This window comes from Panulirus ornatus, chromosome 52 (assembly GCF_036320965.1).
Source record: "Panulirus ornatus isolate Po-2019 chromosome 52, ASM3632096v1, whole genome shotgun sequence".
Taxonomy (NCBI): Eukaryota; Metazoa; Arthropoda; class Malacostraca; order Decapoda; family Palinuridae; genus Panulirus; species Panulirus ornatus.
The window spans coordinates 10,847,981-10,870,208 of NC_092275.1; the positions used below are offsets into that span (position 1 = coordinate 10,847,981).

Consider the following 22,228-nt stretch of genomic DNA (forward strand, 5'->3'; position numbering starts at 1 on the left):
CATAATTTCCTCCCACCCATTTCATAAGCAACTTAGTGGATGTACGGTAAATCCTCAATTTAGTGGACCCCGATATACCGGATTTTGGATTTAACGGACCAGATTTAACTCTCATTTGCCCCCTTCTTCAACCCCTGCACCTTCCTCTTGATCTCCTGCAACTTTCTCTTACATATCCCCAAATCATCTGCACTCCCTCCTTGTAGGTACTGCCCAAATGCCTCTCGCTTATCTTTCACTAAAAACTTATCAATTTCAACTACACTTCAACTAGGTTATATTCGATTAAACGGACATCCCTTCCCCTTGTTAGTCTGTTAAATCAAGGATTTACTGAATTTCAAGAGTGCTCCATGATCCAATACACTGTATCGTGCAATATCCCCATGATCTTACAACAATTAGCAGAACATCTAGTGCCATTGGATAGCAGTCTAGTGTTTGCAAAAGGCAACATAAGAGTGTTACTCTCTACGTGGAAGTTGATGTCATAAAGCGCAGTAGAAATGAAGGATGGGCTGTCAATATTGTGAGCCACTTTGGCTTACCTTCAACCACTGTATACCACTGTCAAGAACACTGATAAGGCTATGGTGAAAGTGAAATATATAATGCAGTAAGCCTACCCTATCCATTTCCAAGGACAGAAAAATAAAACATTCCTTTTTCTATCTCTTTATTGTCTTTATGTTGCCTATATATATATTTGTTAAGGGTTTTAGGTACAGATATACAAGTTAAGTGGTGCTGGACTTGCATCAAAACATATCTCAATAACAGTACTCTTTATGGGGGAAAATTCCTTTGTCATTTCACTATGTCATGTTTTTCTGGGAAACAACTCTTGACATACATTAAGGACCCTCTGTATTCATGAAACAAAAAAAGAAATGGATACTGATCTACAAACCAGCTGAGTGCAGCAGAAGATGATAAGTGTATCCTTGACAGTTCCAAGGAACACTGAGTTCTCAATAACCAGGAGTGGGTGGTTTGGTGACAGTGACTAAGTAGCTGTTTCTGATATGCTAAAAGCAAGCGCCTTACTGAAGCAAAAGGTTTCAGGGATCCGAGGATCAACCAAAAAGGATACACAAACAATGGCTTTCTCACTAATTTAAATAGGGAAGGAAAAATTCTGAACCTAATCCTCTCAAAGGGATACCTCATTGCTTGTGGGAGAGGCCACACAGACAAGAAATTTGTTCAGTAGTTTTATCCTTTATTTGTATATATATGCTAATTACAGTACAGTATACAAACTTTCATTGCTTGATCCATTGTATGATGTCTACATTTCCTTCAGCACTAAGGGCCTTCATATACTTCTGAAGTGGTCTTAGGAAACCACAGAAAGGTCTATGGGGTTTGGCTTTGGACAAGGGCCTCTGGTTTCGGTACATTATACAAGAGAACTAGAAGGTGGAAGTTCCTGGTGCTACCTTATTAACATGGAAAATTGAAGGAGCATGAAAATACTAAGGGATGTCCTTTTCCTCTTGTAGGCTGACAAGAGACGTGTTGAAGCTATGTTGGTGTTCTTGTTTGTCAAAATAAAGTGAATGCTTCAAGTTTTCAAGATATTATCCAAACACAGGACTTGAGGCACCTTATACACCAGTGTGATAAGTGCCAACTGGATCAAAATATTTAAACAACACCACCATCTGGTGGCTGGTTTGCTATCCTCATAAACTTCTCACAAGAGTTTTGGAGGATGCTTAGGAAAGTCACTTATCTTGGAGTTAATTTTCAGATTTACAAATCAGAGTGTAAAAGTATAAACACAAAAATTTTCTCAGAAAAAAAAGCCGACAGTAAATCCTAAATCATTTGAGGGGTAAAATGTTACAGAATTTCCTAAGGGGTGTAAAGGTATGTTCCTCAGGTAGAATTTTGAGGATGTCATTTGAAAAGGTGACAATATCATTATTCACACACTAAAAACAGAGGAAAAGTAACTTTGTAAAGGGCAAAATAAAAGCGTACTCTCCCCAAAACCATATATATAATAAAACAAGTATGAAGTCTGTTGGGGATGAGAGAGCTTGGGAAGTGAGTCAGTTGTTGTTCGCTGATGATACAGCGCTGGTGGCTGATTCATGTGAGAAACTGCAGAAGCTGGTGACTGAGTTTGGAAAAGTGTGTGGAAGAAGAAAGTTAAGAGTAAATGTGAATAAGAGCAAGGTTATTAGGTACAGTAGGGTTGAGGGTCAAGTCAATTGGGAGGTGAGTTTGAATGGAGAAAAACTGGAGGAAGTGAAGTGTTTTAGATATCTGGGAGTGGATCTGGCAGCGGATGGAACCATGGAAGCGGAAGTGGATCATAGGGTGGGGGAGGGGGCGAAAATCCTGGGGGCCTTGAAGAATGTGTGGAAGTCGAGAACATTATCTCGGAAAGCAAAAATGGGTATGTTTGAAGGAATAGTGGTTCCAACAATGTTGTATGGTTGCGAGGCGTGGGCTATGGATAGAGTTGTGCGCAGGAGGATGGATGTGCTGGAAATGAGATGTTTGAGGACAATGTGTGGTGTGAGGTGGTTTGATCGAGTGAGTAACGTAAGGGTAAGAGAGATGTGTGGAAATAAAAAGAGCGTGGTTGAGAGAGCAGAAGAGGGTGTTTTGAAGTGGTTTGGGCACATGGAGAGGATGAGTGAGGAAAGATTGACCAAGAGGATATATGTGTCGGAGGTGGAGGGAACAAGGAGAAGAGGGAGACCAAATTGGAGGTGGAAAGATGGAGTGAAAAAGATTTTGTGTGATCGGGGCCTGAACATGCAGGAGGGTGAAAGGAGGGCAAGGAATAGAGTGAATTGGAGCGATGTGGTATACCGGGGTTGACGTGCTGTCAGTGGATTGAATCAAGGCATGTGAAGCGTCTGGGGTAAACCATGGAAAGCTGTGTAGGTATGTATATTTGCGTGTGTGGACGTATGTATATACATGTGTATGGGGGGGGTTGGGCCATTTCTTTCGTCTGTTTCCTTGCGCTACCTCGCAAACGCGGGAGACAGCGACAAAGTATAATAAAAAAAAAAAATAAAATAAATGAAATTTCCAGTGATCTTAGATTTCAATCTTTAGTAGATTATTAATCTCATCAGTTATCATGTAAGAACAAGTATTACCAAGTAAACATCCTACTCTCCAATGAAACATTCACACTGCATAACAACTTTTAGCGCCACTAACAAAGTTTATCCCCTCATCCCCACCACCACAACCTACAGGCTATTTAATTTAACCCCTTAACTCCAAGAAATACATATATAAACATTCCAACTATGGCTACTGCAAACTGTACTTGTGTAAGTTGCCTCTTCCTACCTTCAATCAAATTCAAAGGCATGCTTTTTTGGTATGCCAGATGCCTTATGTCACCAACAACAATAATTAGCATCAGGAAGAAATCCAACTGTCTTAAGTTACCCATATAACAATATAACACACAATATTTCACACCTTGCTGCAAAGCTGTATATGCTCAGTCCAGCAACTTAATTTCTGTCTCTGAGGCACTAATGATAATGATACTGATTCAGTGGATGTTGAATGTGATTCTAATCATAACAGGAAAGTTAACTTGATGGAGGAAATATGAGTGGAATGTTCAAGAACAACTGACAGTAGGCATATATGCAGATGGCTCAGGTCACAGTGCAGTGAATAACAAAGTGTATAATCTATCTAGCTATATCTCTGACTCCTGTTTCCTTTGGGAGCTCCCTCAATGAGGTGGCCTTAGCAAAAGTCCCCATAAATCTTGAACGCTAGTGCCACTTTTTACCCTCAAGTGCCTCACCCTTAATGGGCCATTGGTAGAGAGCAACTCTAGCACAGTGTTTTCAGTGGCTCCTACCTAATGTATAAAACTATGAATAATGTTAATATCTGAAACTTAAAAATAAACAAAACATAACGAGTAAGTGATATATCTGAAATTTATAATAATGCATCAAATATAAAAGCCCTATGGCATATAGTGGCATATTTTACAAACTCATTATCTATTATCCTCTAGGTTCCATGCTGTAAAGAGTCTCCAAAAAGAAATACAGTGTGAATCAAAACTTTTAAGTATGTTTGTCATTCAGCTCTTAAGGATATAACACTGTTATGTCAGCAGCAATAATACAGCCAATGCATCTGTAAGCATTCAAACTTTAAATGTCAATTCAAGACTAAATAAGGTAAGTTTGCTTTATTTTGTTCCCTTAACTTCCATTGATATTTCCTATTAAATGATAAAATTTTAATATTTGTTTTGAATTTTCTGATAAATCCCCACACTGGAGCATCCCTACATTTTTCTGGACTGTAGTTTAAGGGTTAAGCTGCAACCCTTCCTAAGTTGCATGTTCTTTTACAATACACTGGAACCACAAGTTCAAAGTTCCATATAAGTCCTGTGTAAATGTTCATGAGACATTTGCACTTTGGTCAATATTAAGAATTGCCTATGAAGTGCTCTTACCAATTTGATCATCCATTACTTTTATACATGATTACATAACTATGACTCAACACATTTCAAAAGACAGATCATTTTCACTTTCTCAAAAATTTGTCTCTCCTCTTTCTGCTTCATAATTCTCTTTACATTCAGTTAAGGCCCAGCCATGATGTGAACTTATGTCCATGACTGAAGCTTTCAACATTAAAAAAAAATAACGTAAATACACAATACACATGGGGGAGGAATGGGATGTATTTAGGGAATCAGTGATGGATTGCACAAAAGATGCTTGTGGCATGAGAAGAGTGGGAGGTGGGTTGATTAGAAAGGGTTGTGAGTGGTGGGATGAAGAAGTAAGAGTATTAGTGAAAGAGAAGAGAGAGGCATTTGGACGATTTTTGCAGGGAAAAAATGCAGTTGAGTGGGAGATGTATAAAAGAAAGAGACAGGAGGTCAAGAGAAAGGTGCAAGAGGTGAAAAAAAGGGCAAATGAGAGTTGGGGTGAGAGAGTATCATTAAATTTTAGGGAGAATAAAAAGATGTTCTGGAAGGAGGTAAATAAAGTGCGTAAGACAAGGGAGCAAATGGGAACTTCAGTGAAGGGCGCAAATGGGGAGGTGATAACTAGTGGTGATGTGAGAAGAAGATGGAGTGAGTATTTTGAAGGTCTGTTGAATGTGTTTGATGATAGAGTGGCAGATATAGGGTGTTTTGGTCGAGGTGGTGTGCAAAGTGAGAGGGTTAGGGAAAATGATTTGGTAAACAGAGAAGAGGTAGTGAAAGCTTTGCGGAAGATGAAAGCCGGCAAGGCAGCAGGTTTGGATGGTATTGCAGTGGAATTTATTAAAAAAGGGGGTGACTGTATTGTTGACTGGTTGGTAAGGTTATTTAATGTATGTATGACTCATGGTGAGGTGCCTGAGGATTGGCGGAATGCATGCATAGTGCCATTGTACAAAGGCAAAGGGGATAAGAGTGAGTGCTCAAATTACAGAGGTATAAGTTTGTTGAGTATTCCTGGTAAATTATATGGGAGGGTATTGATTGAGAGGGTGAAGGCATGTACAGAGCATCAGATTGGGGAAGAGCAGTGTGGTTTCAGAAGTGGTAGAGGATGTGTGGATCAGGTGTTTGCTTTGAAGAATGTATGTGAGAAATACTTAGAAAAGCAAATGGATTTGTATGTAGCATTTATGGATCTGGAGAAGGCATATGATAGAGTTGATAGAGATGCTCTGTGGAAGGTATTAAGAATATATGGTGTGGGAGGAAAGTTGTTAGAAGCAGTGAAAAGTTTTTATTTACGATGTAAGGCATGTGTACGTGTAGGAAGAGAGGAAAGTGATTGGTTCTCAGTGAATGTAGGTTTGCGGCAGGGGTGTGTGATGTCTCCATGGTTGTTTAATTTGTTTATGGATGGGGTTGTTAGGGAGGTAAATGCAAGAGTTTTGGAAAGAGGGGCAAGTATGAAGTCTGTTGGGGATGAGAGAGCTTGGGAAGTGAGTCAGTTGTTGTTCGCTGATGATACAGCGCTGGTGGCTGATTCATGTGAGAAACTGCAGAAGCTGGTGACTGAGTTTGGTAAAGTGTGTGGAAGAAGAAAGTTAAGAGTAAATGTGAATAAGAGCAAGGTTATTAGGTACAGTAGGGTTGAGGGTCAAGTCAATTGGGAGGTGAGTTTGAATGGAGAAAAACTGGAGGAAGTGAAGTGTTTTAGATATCTGGGAGTGGATCTGGCAGCGGATGGAACCATGGAAGCGGAAGTGGATCATAGGGTGTTGGGAGGGGGCGAAAATTCTGGGGGCCTTGAAGAATGTGTGGAAGTCGAGAACATTATCTCGGAAAGCAAAAATGGGTATGTTTGAAGGAATAGTGGTTCCAACAATGTTGTATGGTTGCGAGGCGTGGGCTATGGATAGAGTTGTGCGCAGGAGGATGGATGTGCTGGAAATGAGATGTTTGAGGACAATGTGTGGTGTGAGGTGGTTTGATCGAGTGAGTAACGTAAGGGTAAGAGAGATGTGTGGAAATAAAAAGAGCGTGGTTGAGAGAGCAGAAGAGGGTGTTTTGAAGTGCTTTGGGCACATGGAGAGAATGAGTGAGGAAAGATTGACCAAGAGGATATATGTGTCGGAGGTGGAGGGAACGAGGAGAAGAGGGAGACCAAATTGGAGGTGGAAAGATGGAGTGAAAAAGATTTTGTGTGATCGGGGCCTGAACATGCAGGAGGGTGAAAGGAGGGCAAGGAATAGAGTGAATTGGAGCGATGTGGTATACCGGGGTTGACGTGCTGTCAGTGGATTGAATCAAGGCATGTGAAGCGTCTGGGGTAAACCATGGAAAGCTGTGTAGGTATGTATATTTGCGTGTGTGGACATATGTATATACATGTGTATGGGGGGGGGTTGGGCCATTTCTTTCGTCTGTTTCCTTGCGCTACCTCGCAAACGCGGGAGACAACGACAAAGTATAATAAATAAATAATAAATAAAAAACATACAACTTCCCTAGATAGAAAATAATTGAGCTTAATGGGTTAGGAAAAAAATCCATGAAGGACACAGGAACATATGTACAAATAAACAGAGTTTAAGAAATTGTGACAGACTGTGGGGTTGCTGGGCAAATGTGATCAGAAGCTGAATTATCATTTACAGAAAAAAACTACAGGGTGAACATTCATGTTCAAGACCAGTTATTGTTTCTTCAGAAATTCACTGTCATGGTAAACCTAGGCCAATCAATCTTCTGCTTCATTATCTAAACCATATTTCTAATACATTCATCCAATTACTAAATCAGAAAACAACGATATCTTTTTTTTTTTTTTTTGCCGCTGTCTCCCGCGTTTGCGAGGTAGCGCAAGGAAACAGACGAAAGAAATGGCCCAACCCACCCCATACACATGTATATACATACGTCCACACACACGCAAATATACATACCTACACAGCTTTCCATGGTTTACCCCAGGCGCTTCACATGCCTTGATTCAATCCACTGACAGCACGTCAACCCCGGTATACCACATCGATCCAATTCACTCTATTCCTTGCCCTCCTTTCACCCTCCTGCATGTTCAGGCCCCGATCACACAAAATCTTTTTCACTCCATCTTTCCACCTCCAATTTGGTCTCCCTCTTCTCTTCGTTCCCTCCACCTCAGACACATATATCCTCTTGGTCAATCTTTCCTCACTCATTCTCTCCATGTGACCAAACCATTTCAAAACACCCTCTTCTGCTCTCTCAACCACGCTCTTTTTATTTCCACACATCTCTCTTACCCTTACGTTACTTACTCGATCAAACCACCTCACTCCACACATTGTCCTCAAACATCTCATTTCCAGCGCATCCATCCTCCTGCGCACAACTCTATCCATAGTCCACGCCTCGCAACCATACAACATTGTTGGAACCACTATTCCTTCAAACATACCCATTTTTGCTTTCCGAGATAATGTTCTCGACTTCCACACATTCTTCAAGGCTCCCAGAATTTTCGCCCCCTCCCCCACCCTATGATCCACTTCCGCTTCCATGGTTCCATCCGCTGCCAGATCCACTCCCAGATATCTAAAACACTTCACTTCCTCCAGTTTTTCTCCATTCAAACTCACCTCCCAATTGACTTGACCCTCAATCCTACTGTACCTAATAACCTTGCTCTTATTCACATTTACTCTTAACTTTCTTCTTTCACACACTTTACCAAACTCAGTCACCAGCTTCTGCAGTTTCTCACATGAATCAGCCACCAGCGCTGTATCATCAGCGAACAACAACTGACTCACTTCCCAAGCTCTCTCATCCACAACAGACTTCATACTTGCCCCTCTTTCCAAAACTCTTGCATTCACCTCCCTAACAACCCCATCCATAAACAAATTAAACAACCATGGAGACATCACACACCCCTGCCGCAAACCTACATTCACTGAGAACCAATCACTTTCCTCTCTTCCTACACGTACACATGCCTTACATCCTCGATAAAAACTTTTCACTGCTTCTAACAACTTGCCTCCCACACCATATATTCTTAATACCTTCCACAGAGCATCTCTATCAACTCTATCATATGCCTTCTCCAAATCCATAAATGCTACATACAAATCCATTTGCTTTTCTAAGTATTTCTCACATACATTTTTCAAAGCAAACACCTGATCCACACATCCTCTACCACTTCTGAAACCACACTGCTCTTCCCCAATCTGATGCTCTGTACATGCCTTCACCCTCTCAATCAATACCCTCCCATATAATTTGCCAGGAATACTCAACATACTTATACCTTATACTTATACTTATACTTAGTCACCATCTTTCACATTAGTGAAGTAGCCCAAGGAAACAGACAAGTAATGAGCCAACCCACCCATATACACATGTATATACATAAATGCCCACACATGCACATATACATTTCAACATATACATATATACACAGACATATACATGTACATATTCATACTTGCCACCTTCGTCCATTCCCGTGGCCACCCAGCCATAGATGAAATAGCATCCCCTCAGCAAGGTAGTGCCAGGAAAAGACAAAAAAGGCCATATTTGTTCACACTCAGTCTCTAGCTGTCATCGAAACCACAGCTCCCTTTCCACATCCAGGCCCCACAGACCTTGCAATGGTTTACCCTACACTTCACATGCCCTAGTTCAATCCACTGAATGCACATCCACCCCGGTTTACCAAATCATTCCAATTTACTCTATTCCTTGCACGCCTTTCACCTTCCTGTATGTTCAGGCCTCGATTGTTCAAAATATTTTTCACTCCATCCTTCCACCTCCAATTTGGTTTCCTGCTTCTCCTTCTTACCTCCAACTCTGACACATATATCCTCTTGGTCAATCTTTCCTCACTCAGTCTCTCCATGTGTCCAAACCATTTCAATACACCCTCTTCTGCTCTCTCAACCACACTCTTTTTATTACCACACATCTCTCTTACCCTTTCATTACTTACTCGATCAAACCACCTCACACCACATACTGTCCTCAAACATTTCATTTCCAACACATCCACCCTCCTCTGCACAACCCTATCTACAGCCCATGCCTCGCAACCATATAACATTGTTGGAACCACTATTCTTTCAAACATACCCATTTTTGCTCTCCGAGATAATGTTCTCACCTTCCACACATTCTTCATCACTCCCAGAACCTTTGCCCCCTCCCCTACCCTGTGACTCACTTCCGCTTCCATGGTTCCATCTTCTGCTAAGTCCACTCCTAGATATCTAAAACACTTCATTTCCTCCAGTTTTTCTCCATTCAAACTTACCTCCTAATTAACTTGTCACTCAACCCTACTGAACCCAATAACCTTGCTCTTATTCACATTTACTCTCAGCTTTCTTCTTTCACACTCTTAAAAAAACTCAGTCACTAACTTCTGCAGTTTCTCACCCAAATCAGCCACCAGTGCTGTATCATCAGCGAACAACAACTGACTCACTTCCCAAGCTCTCTCATCCACAACAGACTGCATACTTGCCCCTCTCTCTCTAAAACTCTTGCATTCACCTCTCTAACCACCCTATCCATAAACAAATTAAACAACCATGGAGACATCACGCACCCCTGCTGCAAACCGACATTCAATGGGAATCAATCACTTTCCTCTCTTCCTACTCTTACACATGCCTTACACCCTTGGTAAAAACTTTTCACTGCTTCTAGCAACTTACCTCCCACACCATATACTCTTAAAACTTTCCACAAAGCATCTCCATCAACCCTATCATATGCCTTCTCCGGATCCATAAATGCTACATACAAATCCATCTGTTTTTCTAAGTATTTCTCACATACATTCTTCAAAGCAAACACCTGGTCCACACATCCTCTACCATTTCTGAAACCACACTGCTCTTCCCCAATCTGATGCTCTGTACATGCCTTTGCCCTCTCAATCAATACCCTCACATATAATTTCCCAGGAATACTCAACAAACCTATGCCTCTGTATTTATATCTTGAAAATAGTCCTTGTCTAGCTTTCAACTTGAGGGTATCTGTAACCCTATGTGTGGCTATCAAAGTAGTACCTAAATTAATTATATGTAACCATCAAGTTAGTTTGGGTATGAGTTTCAATGAAGAAAACTGGAGGAAGTGAAGAATTTTAGATACCTAGAAGTGGACATCAAAGCAAATGGAACCACAGAAGCAAAGTGAGTCATAGGGTGGGTGAAGGGACGAAGGATCTGGGAGCATTAAAGAATGTGCAGAAAGAGATTGTCAGCTGCGAGGTCAAAAAACAGGTATGTTTGATGGTATTGTATTCCCAACATTATCATATGGATGTTAGGCATGAGCTATAAATAAGACTGTGTTGGGAATAAAACTGTTAATGACAATATGTGGTGTAAGGTGGTTTGATCGAGTGTGTACTGAAAGGGTAAGAGGTGTGGTAATAAAAAGAGTGATTGAGAGAGTTGAGGAGGGTGTGCTAAAATGTTTTGGACTTAATGGAGGGAATGAGTGAGGAAAGATTGAAAATAGAGGATATATGTTTCAGAAAGGCATGCATGAGATACAGTGAATTGGAATGATGTGATATACAGGGCTTGACATGTTGTCAATGGACTAAACCAGGGTAAGAAAAGCATTCACGATACACCATGGAAAGGTCTGTGGGTCCTGGTCGTGAAAAGGGAATTGTGGTTTCAGAGCATTAGACATGATAACTAGAGGATGGATGTGAGTGGGTGCAGCCTTTCTTTTTCTGTTCCTCTGGCTACCTTGCTAACACAGGAAACAGCAATCAAATATGAAAAAAAAGTAAACATCAAGGTATATCTATCTATATTTATTATACTTTGTCGCTGTCTCCCACGTTAGCGAGGTAGCACACGGAAATGGGCGAAAGAATGGCCCAACCCACCCACATACACATGTATATACATACACGTCCACATACGCACATATACATACCTATACATCTCAATGTATACATATATATACACACACAGACATATACGTATATACTCATGTACATAATTCATACTGTCTGCCCTCATTCATTCCCGTCGCCACCCCACCACACATGAAATGACAACCCCCTCCCCCCGCATGTGCGCGAGGTAGCGCTAGGAAAAGACAACAAAGGCCACATTCGTTCACACTCAGTCTCTAGCTGTCATGTATAATGCACCAAAACCACAGATCCCTTTCCACATCCAGGCCCCACAAAACTTTCCATGGTTTACACCAGAAGCTTCACATGCCCTGCTTCAATCCACTGACAGCACATCAACCCCAGTATACCACATCATTCCAATTCACTCTATTCCTTGCACACCTTTCACCCTCCTGCATGTTCAGGCCCCGATCACTCAAAATCTTTTTCACTCCATCTTTCCACCTCCAATTTGGTCTCCCACTTCTCGTTCCCTCCACTTCTGACACATACATCCTCTTTGTCAATCTTTCTTCGCTCAGTCTCTTCATGTGACCAAACCATTTCAAAACACCCTCTTCTGCTCTCTCAACCAGACTCTTTTTACTACCACACATCTCTGATGATACAGCGCTGGTGGCGGATTCATGTGAGAAACTGCAGAAGCTGGTGACGGAGTTTGGTAAAGTGTGTGGAAGAAGAAAGTTAAGAGTAAATGTGAAAAAGAGCAAGGTTATTAGGTACAGTAGGGTTGAGGGTCAAGTCAATTGGGAGGTGAGTTTGAATGGAGAAAAACTGGAGGAAGTGAAGTGTTTTAGATGTCTGGGAGTGGATCTGTCAGCGGATGGACATGGAAGCGGAAGTGGATCATAGGGTGGGGGAGGGGGCAAAAATTTTGGGAGCCTTGAAAAATGTGTGGAAGTCGAGAACATTATCCCGGAAAGCAAAAATGGGTATGTTTGAAGGAATAGTGGTTCCAACAATGTTGTATGGTTGCGAGGCGTGGGCTATGGATAGAGTTGTGCGCAGGAGGATGGATGTGCTGGAAATGAGATGTTTGAGGACAATGTGTGGTGTGAGGTGGTTTGATCGAGTAAGTAACGTAAGGGTAAGAGAGATGTGTGGAAATAAAAAGAGCGTGGTTGAGAGAGCAGAAGAGGGTGTTTTGAAATGGTTTGGGCACATGGAGAGAATGAGTGAGGAAAGATTGACCAAGAGGATATATGTGTCGGAGGTGGAGGGAACGAGGAGAAGAGGGAGACCAAATTGGAGGTGGAAAGATGGAGTGAAAAGGATTTTGTGTGATCGGGGCCTGAACATGCAGGAGGGTGAAAGGAGGGCAAGAAATAGAGCGAATTGGAGTGATGTGGTATACAGGGGTTGACGTGCTGTCAGTGGATTGAATCAAGGCATGTGAAGCGTCCGGGGTAAACCATGGAAAGCTGTGTAGGTATGTATATTTGCGTGTGTGGCCGTGTGTATGTACATGTGTATGGGGGGGGGGTTGGGCCATTTCTTTCGTCTGTTTCCTTGCGCTACCTCGCAAACGCGGGAGACAGCGACAAAGTATAAAAAAAAAAAAAAAAAAAAATCTCTCTTACCCTTTCATTACTTACTCGATCAAACCACCTCAAACATCTCATTTCCAGCACATCCACCCTCCTCCGCACAACTCTATCTATAGCCCACACCTTGCAACTATATAACATTGTTGGAACCACTATTCCTTCGAATATACCCATTTTTGCTTTCCAAGATAATGTTCTCGACTTCCACACATTTTTCACCAGAACTTTCGCCCCCTCCCCCACCCTATGACTCACTTCTGCTTCCATGGATCCATCCACTGCCAAATCCACTCCCAGATATCTAAAACAATTCACTTCCTCCAGTTTTTCTCCATTCAAACTTACCTCCCAACTGACTTGTCCCTCAACCCTAGGCATATCCAAAAAACATAAAGGTGAAACATTATCATTATCATTATTATCATTATCATTATTATTATTATCATTATTATTATTATCATCATTATTATACTTGATCACTGTTTCCTGCATCAGCAAGGTAGCGCCACGAAACATACGAAGAATGGCCCATTCACTCATATACACATATATATATATATACAAATACATGTCAACATATACACTTATACATACATATACATGTCATCATATAAACATATACATACATATACATACACATACACAGACATATCTGTATATACACATTTACATATTCACACTTGCTTGCCTTCATCCATTCCTGGCACCACCCTGCTGTACAGGAAACAGCATCGCTACCCTCTGCTTCAGCAAGGTATCACAACGTATAAAGGGAAATTTTTCCCTAAAATGAACACCATTATCAGCATGAGATACATTCCTGACATAGGTCCAGCACCATCTAACTTATGTATATGTACCTTAAATCTATAACAAATGTAAAAATGTATAATACAAGCTAAAAAGAAATCCTCTCTATCGTCTCCATAGCATGGCTTTTCTGTCGGGCGATCTTCACTACAGAATGCTGCATTGTATACTGTGCTTTTACCATAACCTTGACAGTGTTCTTGACAATGGCACACATGGAAGTAAGAGGTAAAGCAAGATGGTGCACAATATTGACAGCCCGTTCTCCATTTCTAATGTGTTTTATTAAATCAACTTTCATGTCAATATTAACACTTCTACTTTGCCTTTTACAAACACATGACTACCTTCCAGTAGCAACAGATTTTCCACTTATGGTTGTATGACTATGGGGAGATAACATAATACTGCATATTGAAGCACAGGGCACTCATAACTTATATCCACTAAGATACTTACAAACTGGGCAAATGCTGCATTATGTCATGACATACTCAAAAGATTACTCTCATCCAATTAGCACCCTGCATCATAGAGGTTTAGATTACATCAATCTCCTTTCTGCTTCTGTTGGAAAATGATGTTAGGTTGAAAATATTCGATAGATAATGATTTAGTTTCCTTAATAAACTGATGACATACATGCAAAACAAATTATGGTAGAATAACTTACAGCAGGGACCCCAAGTATCTAGGATTTAGTCAATGGGGTTATCATGAAACTGATGTGACAATGAAGAAAAGCTTAAAACAAGAGTGGTATGTACAAACAAATTGTATCTTGGAGAAATTAGGTAGTTTTGATTTATCATATGTTAAATTCAATCACTAATATTAGTCAGATTCTAATAAAATTGGTTAAAGCTGTTGTTCAGAAGTTCAATACATGTCCAGCAACCAGTTTTGAATGAAAAAAGATTTATACTTATAACAAAAGACAGTTGATAGCAGTAATCAAGGAAGTTTTGCTTAATGAAATAAACCAATATTATTTCGCAGGTAGAGTAAATATCATTTTTATAAACTTGGGCCAGTGTTTAGGGAAGTTGGAGAAACTGACAAGGTAGTTCCACTCATCATTTGTGTAAATGACTGAAACATTTAATTATAGATATTTATTCATTTTTCCTTACAAGGAATTAAAAGTCTTCAAACAATCATATGAACATATTAATCATAATCATAAGTAATGTTTATCATAAGTTCAAGGGGGAGCAAATGCCTCAATTCCCCCACCCCCTTGGATATGCCTCTTCAACTCCCTCAATTCCATTCCTGATGTCCTATAGTGACCTGCAACTGCTCATTTGATCATCATCTTAAAGGGGAAAAAAAAGGATTGAGATAAACAAAAATTAATACCCCATCTCTCACTCAGCTCTAGCTCACCTTGATCACGAAAGTGTTTCTGAGGTCTGGCATCTCTAAGTCTGTTGTCTCTCTTGCTTCATTTATTGATATGCAAAATACCCCAGTGCGTGGCTTTATACTCTGAAAGAAAGTTTCTCATTAAAATACATATCAATGGTATTTACTCAGTGATACACATAAAAAATGCAGTACAAGTAGTATATCTTGATAATACAGAAGTAAGGATGGCTGAACTTAATAATGATGATCACAGATAATTCTGTCATGGTGAACATCTCAGCCCAATAACCAAAAATTAACCTAACACTTTGAAAGTGTAAAATTTGTGCATAACTTTATATAACAGTGCCACTGAGTTGTGTATGCATGATTGTGAATGTGGCACTTATTCTCTTGTCCATCAGTATCAAACCCAAGAAACTAATAAAATATTAGTAGGTTAAACCTTCAAAGTTAAATGCTGACATGCAGTATCCTATACTCCAGTGTTCCCCAGGTCAAAAATATCACAGGTTTTAGGTTTTAATTTGAGGAAATTCTAAAGCACTAGAAGATAATGGTTATTCAGCCCTTTTGGCCTGGAAAAGAATATCTAAAAACTTAAAAATATTCAAGGTGCATAAAACATATTTTGGATTTTTTAAGATGTATCAAAACTTAAAACTAACATATCTTGTATTTCTTAAAAGATATATCAAAACTTAAAACTATAACTTCTTTTTCTTTCATACTGATTCACTGTATCCTGCATGAACAAAGTAGCACCAGGAACAAAAAAAGGCTTCATTCCCTCTAATTCCACTCTCTAGCTGCCATGTGTAATGCACCAAAACCACTGCCATGCCCTACAGACCCTCCCATGGTTCCCCAGCTTCTTCATATGCCCTGGTTCAGTCCAATGACAGAACATCATCTCCTGCAAACAACAACGTTCTAATTCACTCTATCTATGCACACCTATCACCCTACTGCATGTTCAGGCACTAAGCACTCAAATTTCATTCACTGTACCCTTCCTACTCTAGTTTGGTCTCCCCATCCTCCTTGTCCCCTCTACTTCTGACACATATATCTCTTTGTCAACCTCTCCTCACTCATTCTCTCCATATGTCCAAACCTATTTTGAACACCCTCTCCAGCTTTCTCAATCATATTGTTATTACCACACATCTCTCTTACTCCCATACCATGTCTTCCTTGATCAACCCCACTGACACCATATACTGTCCTCAAACATTTCATTTTGAATGCATTCAAGCTCTTCCACACTTTCTCACTTGTTGTGCATGCCTTGCATCCATACGACATTGTTGAGAAAACAATACATTCGAGCATACCCATTTTTACCCTCCCAGATAGTAACCTCTCTTTCTAGACATTACTCAATCCTCCCAAACCTTCACAACCTAACACACCCTCAGACTCACTTCCACTTCCATGGTTGCATTCACTGCCATGTTCACAACCAAATATCTAAGACACTTTTCTTCCTAAAAGTTTCCTCAATTCAAATGCACACCACAACTAACCCACCTCTGCACTGCTAAATCTATGAACCTTGCTTTCACTCACATTCACTCTCAACCTTCTCCTTTCACACACCAGATATCAACTTATCAGTTTCTCACTTGAACCTGCCAACAGTATTATGTTGTCACCAAACTACTCAACAAGATTATATAGTATGTCTTCCTTTAAAAAAATTATCAGCCTGTTTAACTTTTTTGTTTAAAACTTCCCCAATACTTTCATTCCTTCCATTATCATTACATAATTCATATTTGCTCCAAGCCTGCTATATATTATATTGGCATTCTGTTAATACATGTTCCACAGTAATATTTCAATAGCAGGTATCACAAAATTTGGCAGGTCTCCTCTTCATTAAGTGACTATATGTCAACATGGCATGACCAAACTTGTTTCAATTAAGGGAGGAATGAAAATTCTGAATTCTTATGCTTTAGAAATATTCTAACAATCAAATTTTGGACTTTTTGAATCAAAAGGGGGTAATGTAAGGAAGATAAAAAAGAGTTATTTTGAAGAGCTTATAAATGTGGGAGAATAAGGCAGAAGTCGTTACATGCAAAGCCAAGCAAGAGGAGAGGTAAAAAAAGTGATAATGAGGCTGAAAGTAGGTAAGGCACCAGGGGTGGATGGTTTTACAGCTGAAATTTTGAAGTATGGAGGAGAAAGTGTGATAGGAGTGGATGTATTTAATATGAAATTCTGTGTGAGGATTGGGAGAAAGCTATCATTGTTCCTTTACTCAAAGGGAAAGGTGCTATGGATGCATGTAGCCATTATAAGAAAATAAGCTTGTTAAATATACCAGGACACGGGTATGCAAGAGTGTTGAATGATAGAGTGACAGAAGCGACTAAATGCAGTATAAGTGGGGAGCATGGGAGTTTAAGGAATGGTATAGGATGTGTGGATCAGATTTCTGCTGTGGGAATGACTGAAGAAACATATCATGCAAAAGGTATGAAGCTGCATGCAGCTATTATCGATCAGGAGAAGGCACATGACAAAGTCAAGTGGAATGCTTTATGGAATGTTTAGGGTATATGGTGTAGGGTGAACATTGTTGGATGGAGTCCAAACCTTCATTGAAAAAGTAAATGCACGCACAAGATTGGATGGAGAGTTGATCAAAAGTCACGGTATACACGTGGGTGTGAGGCGGGGCTGTGTGATGTCACCGAGGCATATTAACATAAACAGATGGAGTAATGAGAGAGATGAAAGCAAAACTAGGGAAAAAATACAGAGATGAGTGTGGTGGTGAGGTATGGCGGCTAGTTTGCTGATGATAACGTGTTGTTTGCTGTGAGTGAAGAGAAGCTGCAGAAGGTTGTAAGTATATTTTATGAAGTGTGTAGTGTAGGCAACTGAAGGTAAATGTGAGAAAAAGTAAAGTAATGGTATCTGAAAGGAAACAGAGTAAAAGTACTGATTCTGCAAAGCCATACAGAATGAGAGAAGAAAGTGTACTAATCTGTGTTATAAAAATGGAGGCAGAAAGACTGGAAGGGGTGCGAGAATTTACATATTTGGGACCTATCTTGGGTAAGTTTGGTGATACTGAAGGAGAGATAAGGGAGATAGCAGTACAGGGTACAAGAGTCACTGGATCCCTAAATAGAATAATGAAGGACAGAGATGTAATTATGGAACTGGAGAAAGGACGAAGGAACAACATTATCCTCCTAACCCTGACATTTGCAGCCAAAACATTAACACAGGATCATTCATTGAGGTCAAGAATCCAAGCTATGGAAATGAGTTATCTGGGAGAAGCATGTGGTATGACTAGATGGAATAAATAGAGTTATGAAGGGGGTGTGTGAGAGATTTGGTATGTCAGTGAACAAAGGAAATTAATTGAGGAGTGGAAGTGTGGGTGAAACATAATACTTTGAGCTGGTTTGGACATGCAAGACAGGGAGTTTACAAGGAGAGTAGAGTACAATCAAAAAGGTTGGTGTAAGAGGAAGACCACCTCTAACATGGGAAAAAAGAGGGGAAGAGTATTGAAGGGATAGAACTGCAGGACGAATGCTTGGAATGGTGTATGTGAGGGAGGCATGTAAGGACAAGGACATGTGGAGACATGCCATGGCTACCATCTTGATGGGAGTTCCCAAGGGGAACAAGTGTCAGAGAGATAGAAAAGTGATAAAAACAGACAAAGCTAAGGATACACTGGAGACCACGGCAATATGACTTGGATTGCATCCTTGGAATCGAAGTAGATAGTAAATATCAAACAGATTGTTCAATTAATCTTAGTGCAAGTGAATGCCTGAATATCATTCAATAGGTTTCATTAACTAAAACAGGAAAACATTCATGTTATGCATTGCCAAAGTGGGAAATCTGTGCAGTTGAGAACCATGACTGAAAGAATGAAATTCAACAAGTGACAATCATTCATAGTATAACTATCTATCTATCTATATTGCTGATGCCTATTCCTTCCAGAAACCCCCTCATGGCAAAAGTCTCCATAACTGGTGAAATCCAAAAGGGGTTTCTCAGCCTTTAGTCATACTCTTAACAGGCTACTGGCAGAGGGGAACTAGCACAGTGTTTCCAAAGACTCCTTGCTAACATTTCCACCAACTACTTCTACCTAATGTTCCTAACTACAACTTCTATCTATTGCTCCTACCATTTTGCCAAAAGACAGGGCTTGCTCATATCACTCTCCACAGGAAAATTCGGAGTTACATAGAATGAGCTGTGTAAGTTAAGTGTTGTTCAGTGTTATGTGTATCATGGTGAGACTGTTGTTGTCCAGTGTTACGTGTGACAAGTTGAGACTGAATGTTTGTGGACAGAAACCCATCAGACCAAGTATGAATGAGGCAAAAAGAGAAGAAATCTACCTGGCTCAGGAGTGCAGCTTGACAATCAATGAAGTGCTGGCTCACTACCAGTAATATCCCTCCCTCATCAGTGGCTGCCACCAACTACTACCTACTCATAACTTCAAGTCAAATATTTGCGCATAGAGAATATGACTGAAGAATACCATGCAAAGTTACAGAAGAGAACAGTGAAGTGTGATTAGGCACAATATAAAGAAATGTATCAATGACTGGGGAAGAGCAGTGTGGTTTCAGAAGTGGTAGAGGATGTGTGGATCAGGTGTTTGCTTTGAAGAATGTATGTGAGAAATACTTAGAAAAGCAAATGGATTTGTATGTAGCATTTATGGATCTGGAGAAGGCATATGATAGAGTTGATAGAGATGATCTGTGGAAGGTACTAAGAATATATGGTGTGGGAGGCAAGTTGTTAGAAGCAGTGAAAAGTTTTATCGAGGATGTAAGGCATGTGTGCGTGTAGGAAGATAGGAAAGTGATTGGTTCTCAGTAAATGTAGGTTTGCAGCAGGGGTGTGTGATGTCTCCATGGTTGTTTAATTTGTTTATGGATGGGGTTGTTAGGGAGGTGAATGCAAGAGTTTTGGAAAGAGGGGCAAGTATGAAGTCTGTTGGGGATGAGAGAGCTTGGGAAGTGAGTCAGTTGTTGTTCGCTGATGATACAGCGCTGGTGGCTGATTCATGTGAGAAACTGCAGAAGCTGGTGACTGAGTTTGGTAAAGTGTGTGAAAGAAGAAAGTTAAGAGTAAATGTGAATAAGAGCAAGGTTATTAGGTACAGTAGGGTTGAGGGTCAAGTCAATTGGGAGGTAAGTTTCAATGGAGAAAAACTGGAGGAAGTAAAGTGTTTTAGATATCTGGGAGTGGATCTGGCAACGGATGGAACCATGGAAGTGGAAGTGAATCATAGGGTGGGGGAGGGGGCAAAAATCCTGGGAGCCTTGAAGAATGTGTGGAAGTCAAGAACATTATCACCGAAAGCAAAAATGGCTATGTTTGAAGGAATAGTGGTTCCAACAATGTTGTATGGTTGCGAGACGTGGGCTATGGATAGAGTTGTGCGCAGGAGGGTGGATGTGCTGGAAATGAGATGTTTGAGGACAATATGTGGTGTGAGGTGGTTTGATCAAGTAAGTAATGTAAGGGTAAGAGAGATGTGTGGAAATAAAAAGAGTGGTTGAGGGAGCAGAAGAGGGTGTTTTGAAATGGTTTGGGCACATGGAGAGAATGAGTGAGGAAAAATTGACCAAGAGGATATATGTGTTGGAGGTGGAGGGAACGAGGAGAAGTGGGAGACCAAATTGGAGGTGGAAAGATGGAGTGAAAAAGATTTTCAGTGATCGGGGCCTGAACATGTAGGAGGGTGAAAGGCGGGCAAGGAATAGAGTGAATTGGATCGATGTGGTATACCGGGGTCAACCTGCTGTCAATGGATTGAATCAGGGCATGTGAAGCGTCTGGGGTAAACCATGGAAAGTTCTGTGGGGCCTAGATGTGGAAAGGGGGCTGTGGTTCGGGCATTATTGCATGACAGCTAGAGATTGAGTGTAAACGAATGGGGCCTTTGTTGTCTTTTCCTAGCGCTACCTCGCACACATGAGGGGGGAGGGGGATGTTATTCCATGTGTGGCGAGGTGGCGATGGGAATGAATAAAGGCAGACAGTGTGAATTGTGTGCATGTGTATATATGTATGTGTCTGTGTGTATATATATGTGTACACTGAGATGTATGGGTATGTATATTTGCGTGTGTGGACGTGTATGTATATACACATGCATGGGGGTGGGTTGGGCCATTTCTTTCATGTTTCCTTGTGCTACCTCGCAAATGTGGGAGACAGCGACAAAGCAAAGCAATCAATGATGCCTGGAAAGTTAAGTGTAATGATACAGAAACGGATTTCTGATACTGCATGAAATATTTATATACAACCACACCTAAAATACTTTCTTCAGACTTAGTCACTGTACTACAAGAAAGAATCTACTCATTTGGAAAATATTTAACGTAGAACCACCAAACTTGTTTGATGATAAGATAAAAATTATAAGGCTAAAGTTTTGGAACTTACAATCACTGGAGAAGAAAAAGACAAGAGGGAGTCTTAAAGAGGCAAAAAATTTTGACAAGAGAAGACTGCAATAATGTTTTCTTCAAACCAGCAAAATCAAAGTCTTTTGTCAGATACTTTATGAAATTATACAAACAGATATCCCGACTTCAGATATAATAAAACATTCTCAGCCAGATTATTGCAATTGAATGAGTGTTCCACAACACATAATTAATGTTGAAGCTATTAATCAATCTAAAGTCAGACTCTACAAGCAACTGCCTGACATGAGTAAATATTAGGCAAGATCTATACAAACCCATTAACTTTTAAGGGTAAGTGTAAGATTCCTTATTGTTTTCAAGAATAAATCCCACTATATAAGCTGAAATTAGCAAATCACTCTTCATTTACACTGTCTAAAATTTAAATGACAACAAATCAAATATATTCTTTGTATGGAAAGTTTTATAAAACTAATGATGGTGACTACAACCTTTACACTTTCATACATTAGTAAATAACAACCCAAAGATATCAGTAAAGTACTGCTTAAAAAAATGCAGAAAATTCTTACCTCGCAATACAATTATTTGCTTTATACTATATAATTCCTGATTTCAAAGTCTCATTTATTTCATG

General features: G+C 40.2%; 1 protein-coding gene across 1 annotated transcript in view; it reads right to left on the reverse strand.

Annotated features, from left to right (window-relative positions):
- Positions 1-22,228, reverse strand: part of Lnk (SH2B adapter-like protein Lnk) — a 224,133-nt gene that overhangs the window by 179,061 nt on the left and 22,844 nt on the right. Inside the window, exon 2 of the mRNA XM_071692150.1 lies at positions 15,155-15,256. Within this exon, the coding sequence (XP_071548251.1) occupies positions 15,155-15,256 (102 nt within the window). The remainder of the gene's footprint in view (positions 1-15,154; positions 15,257-22,228) is intronic.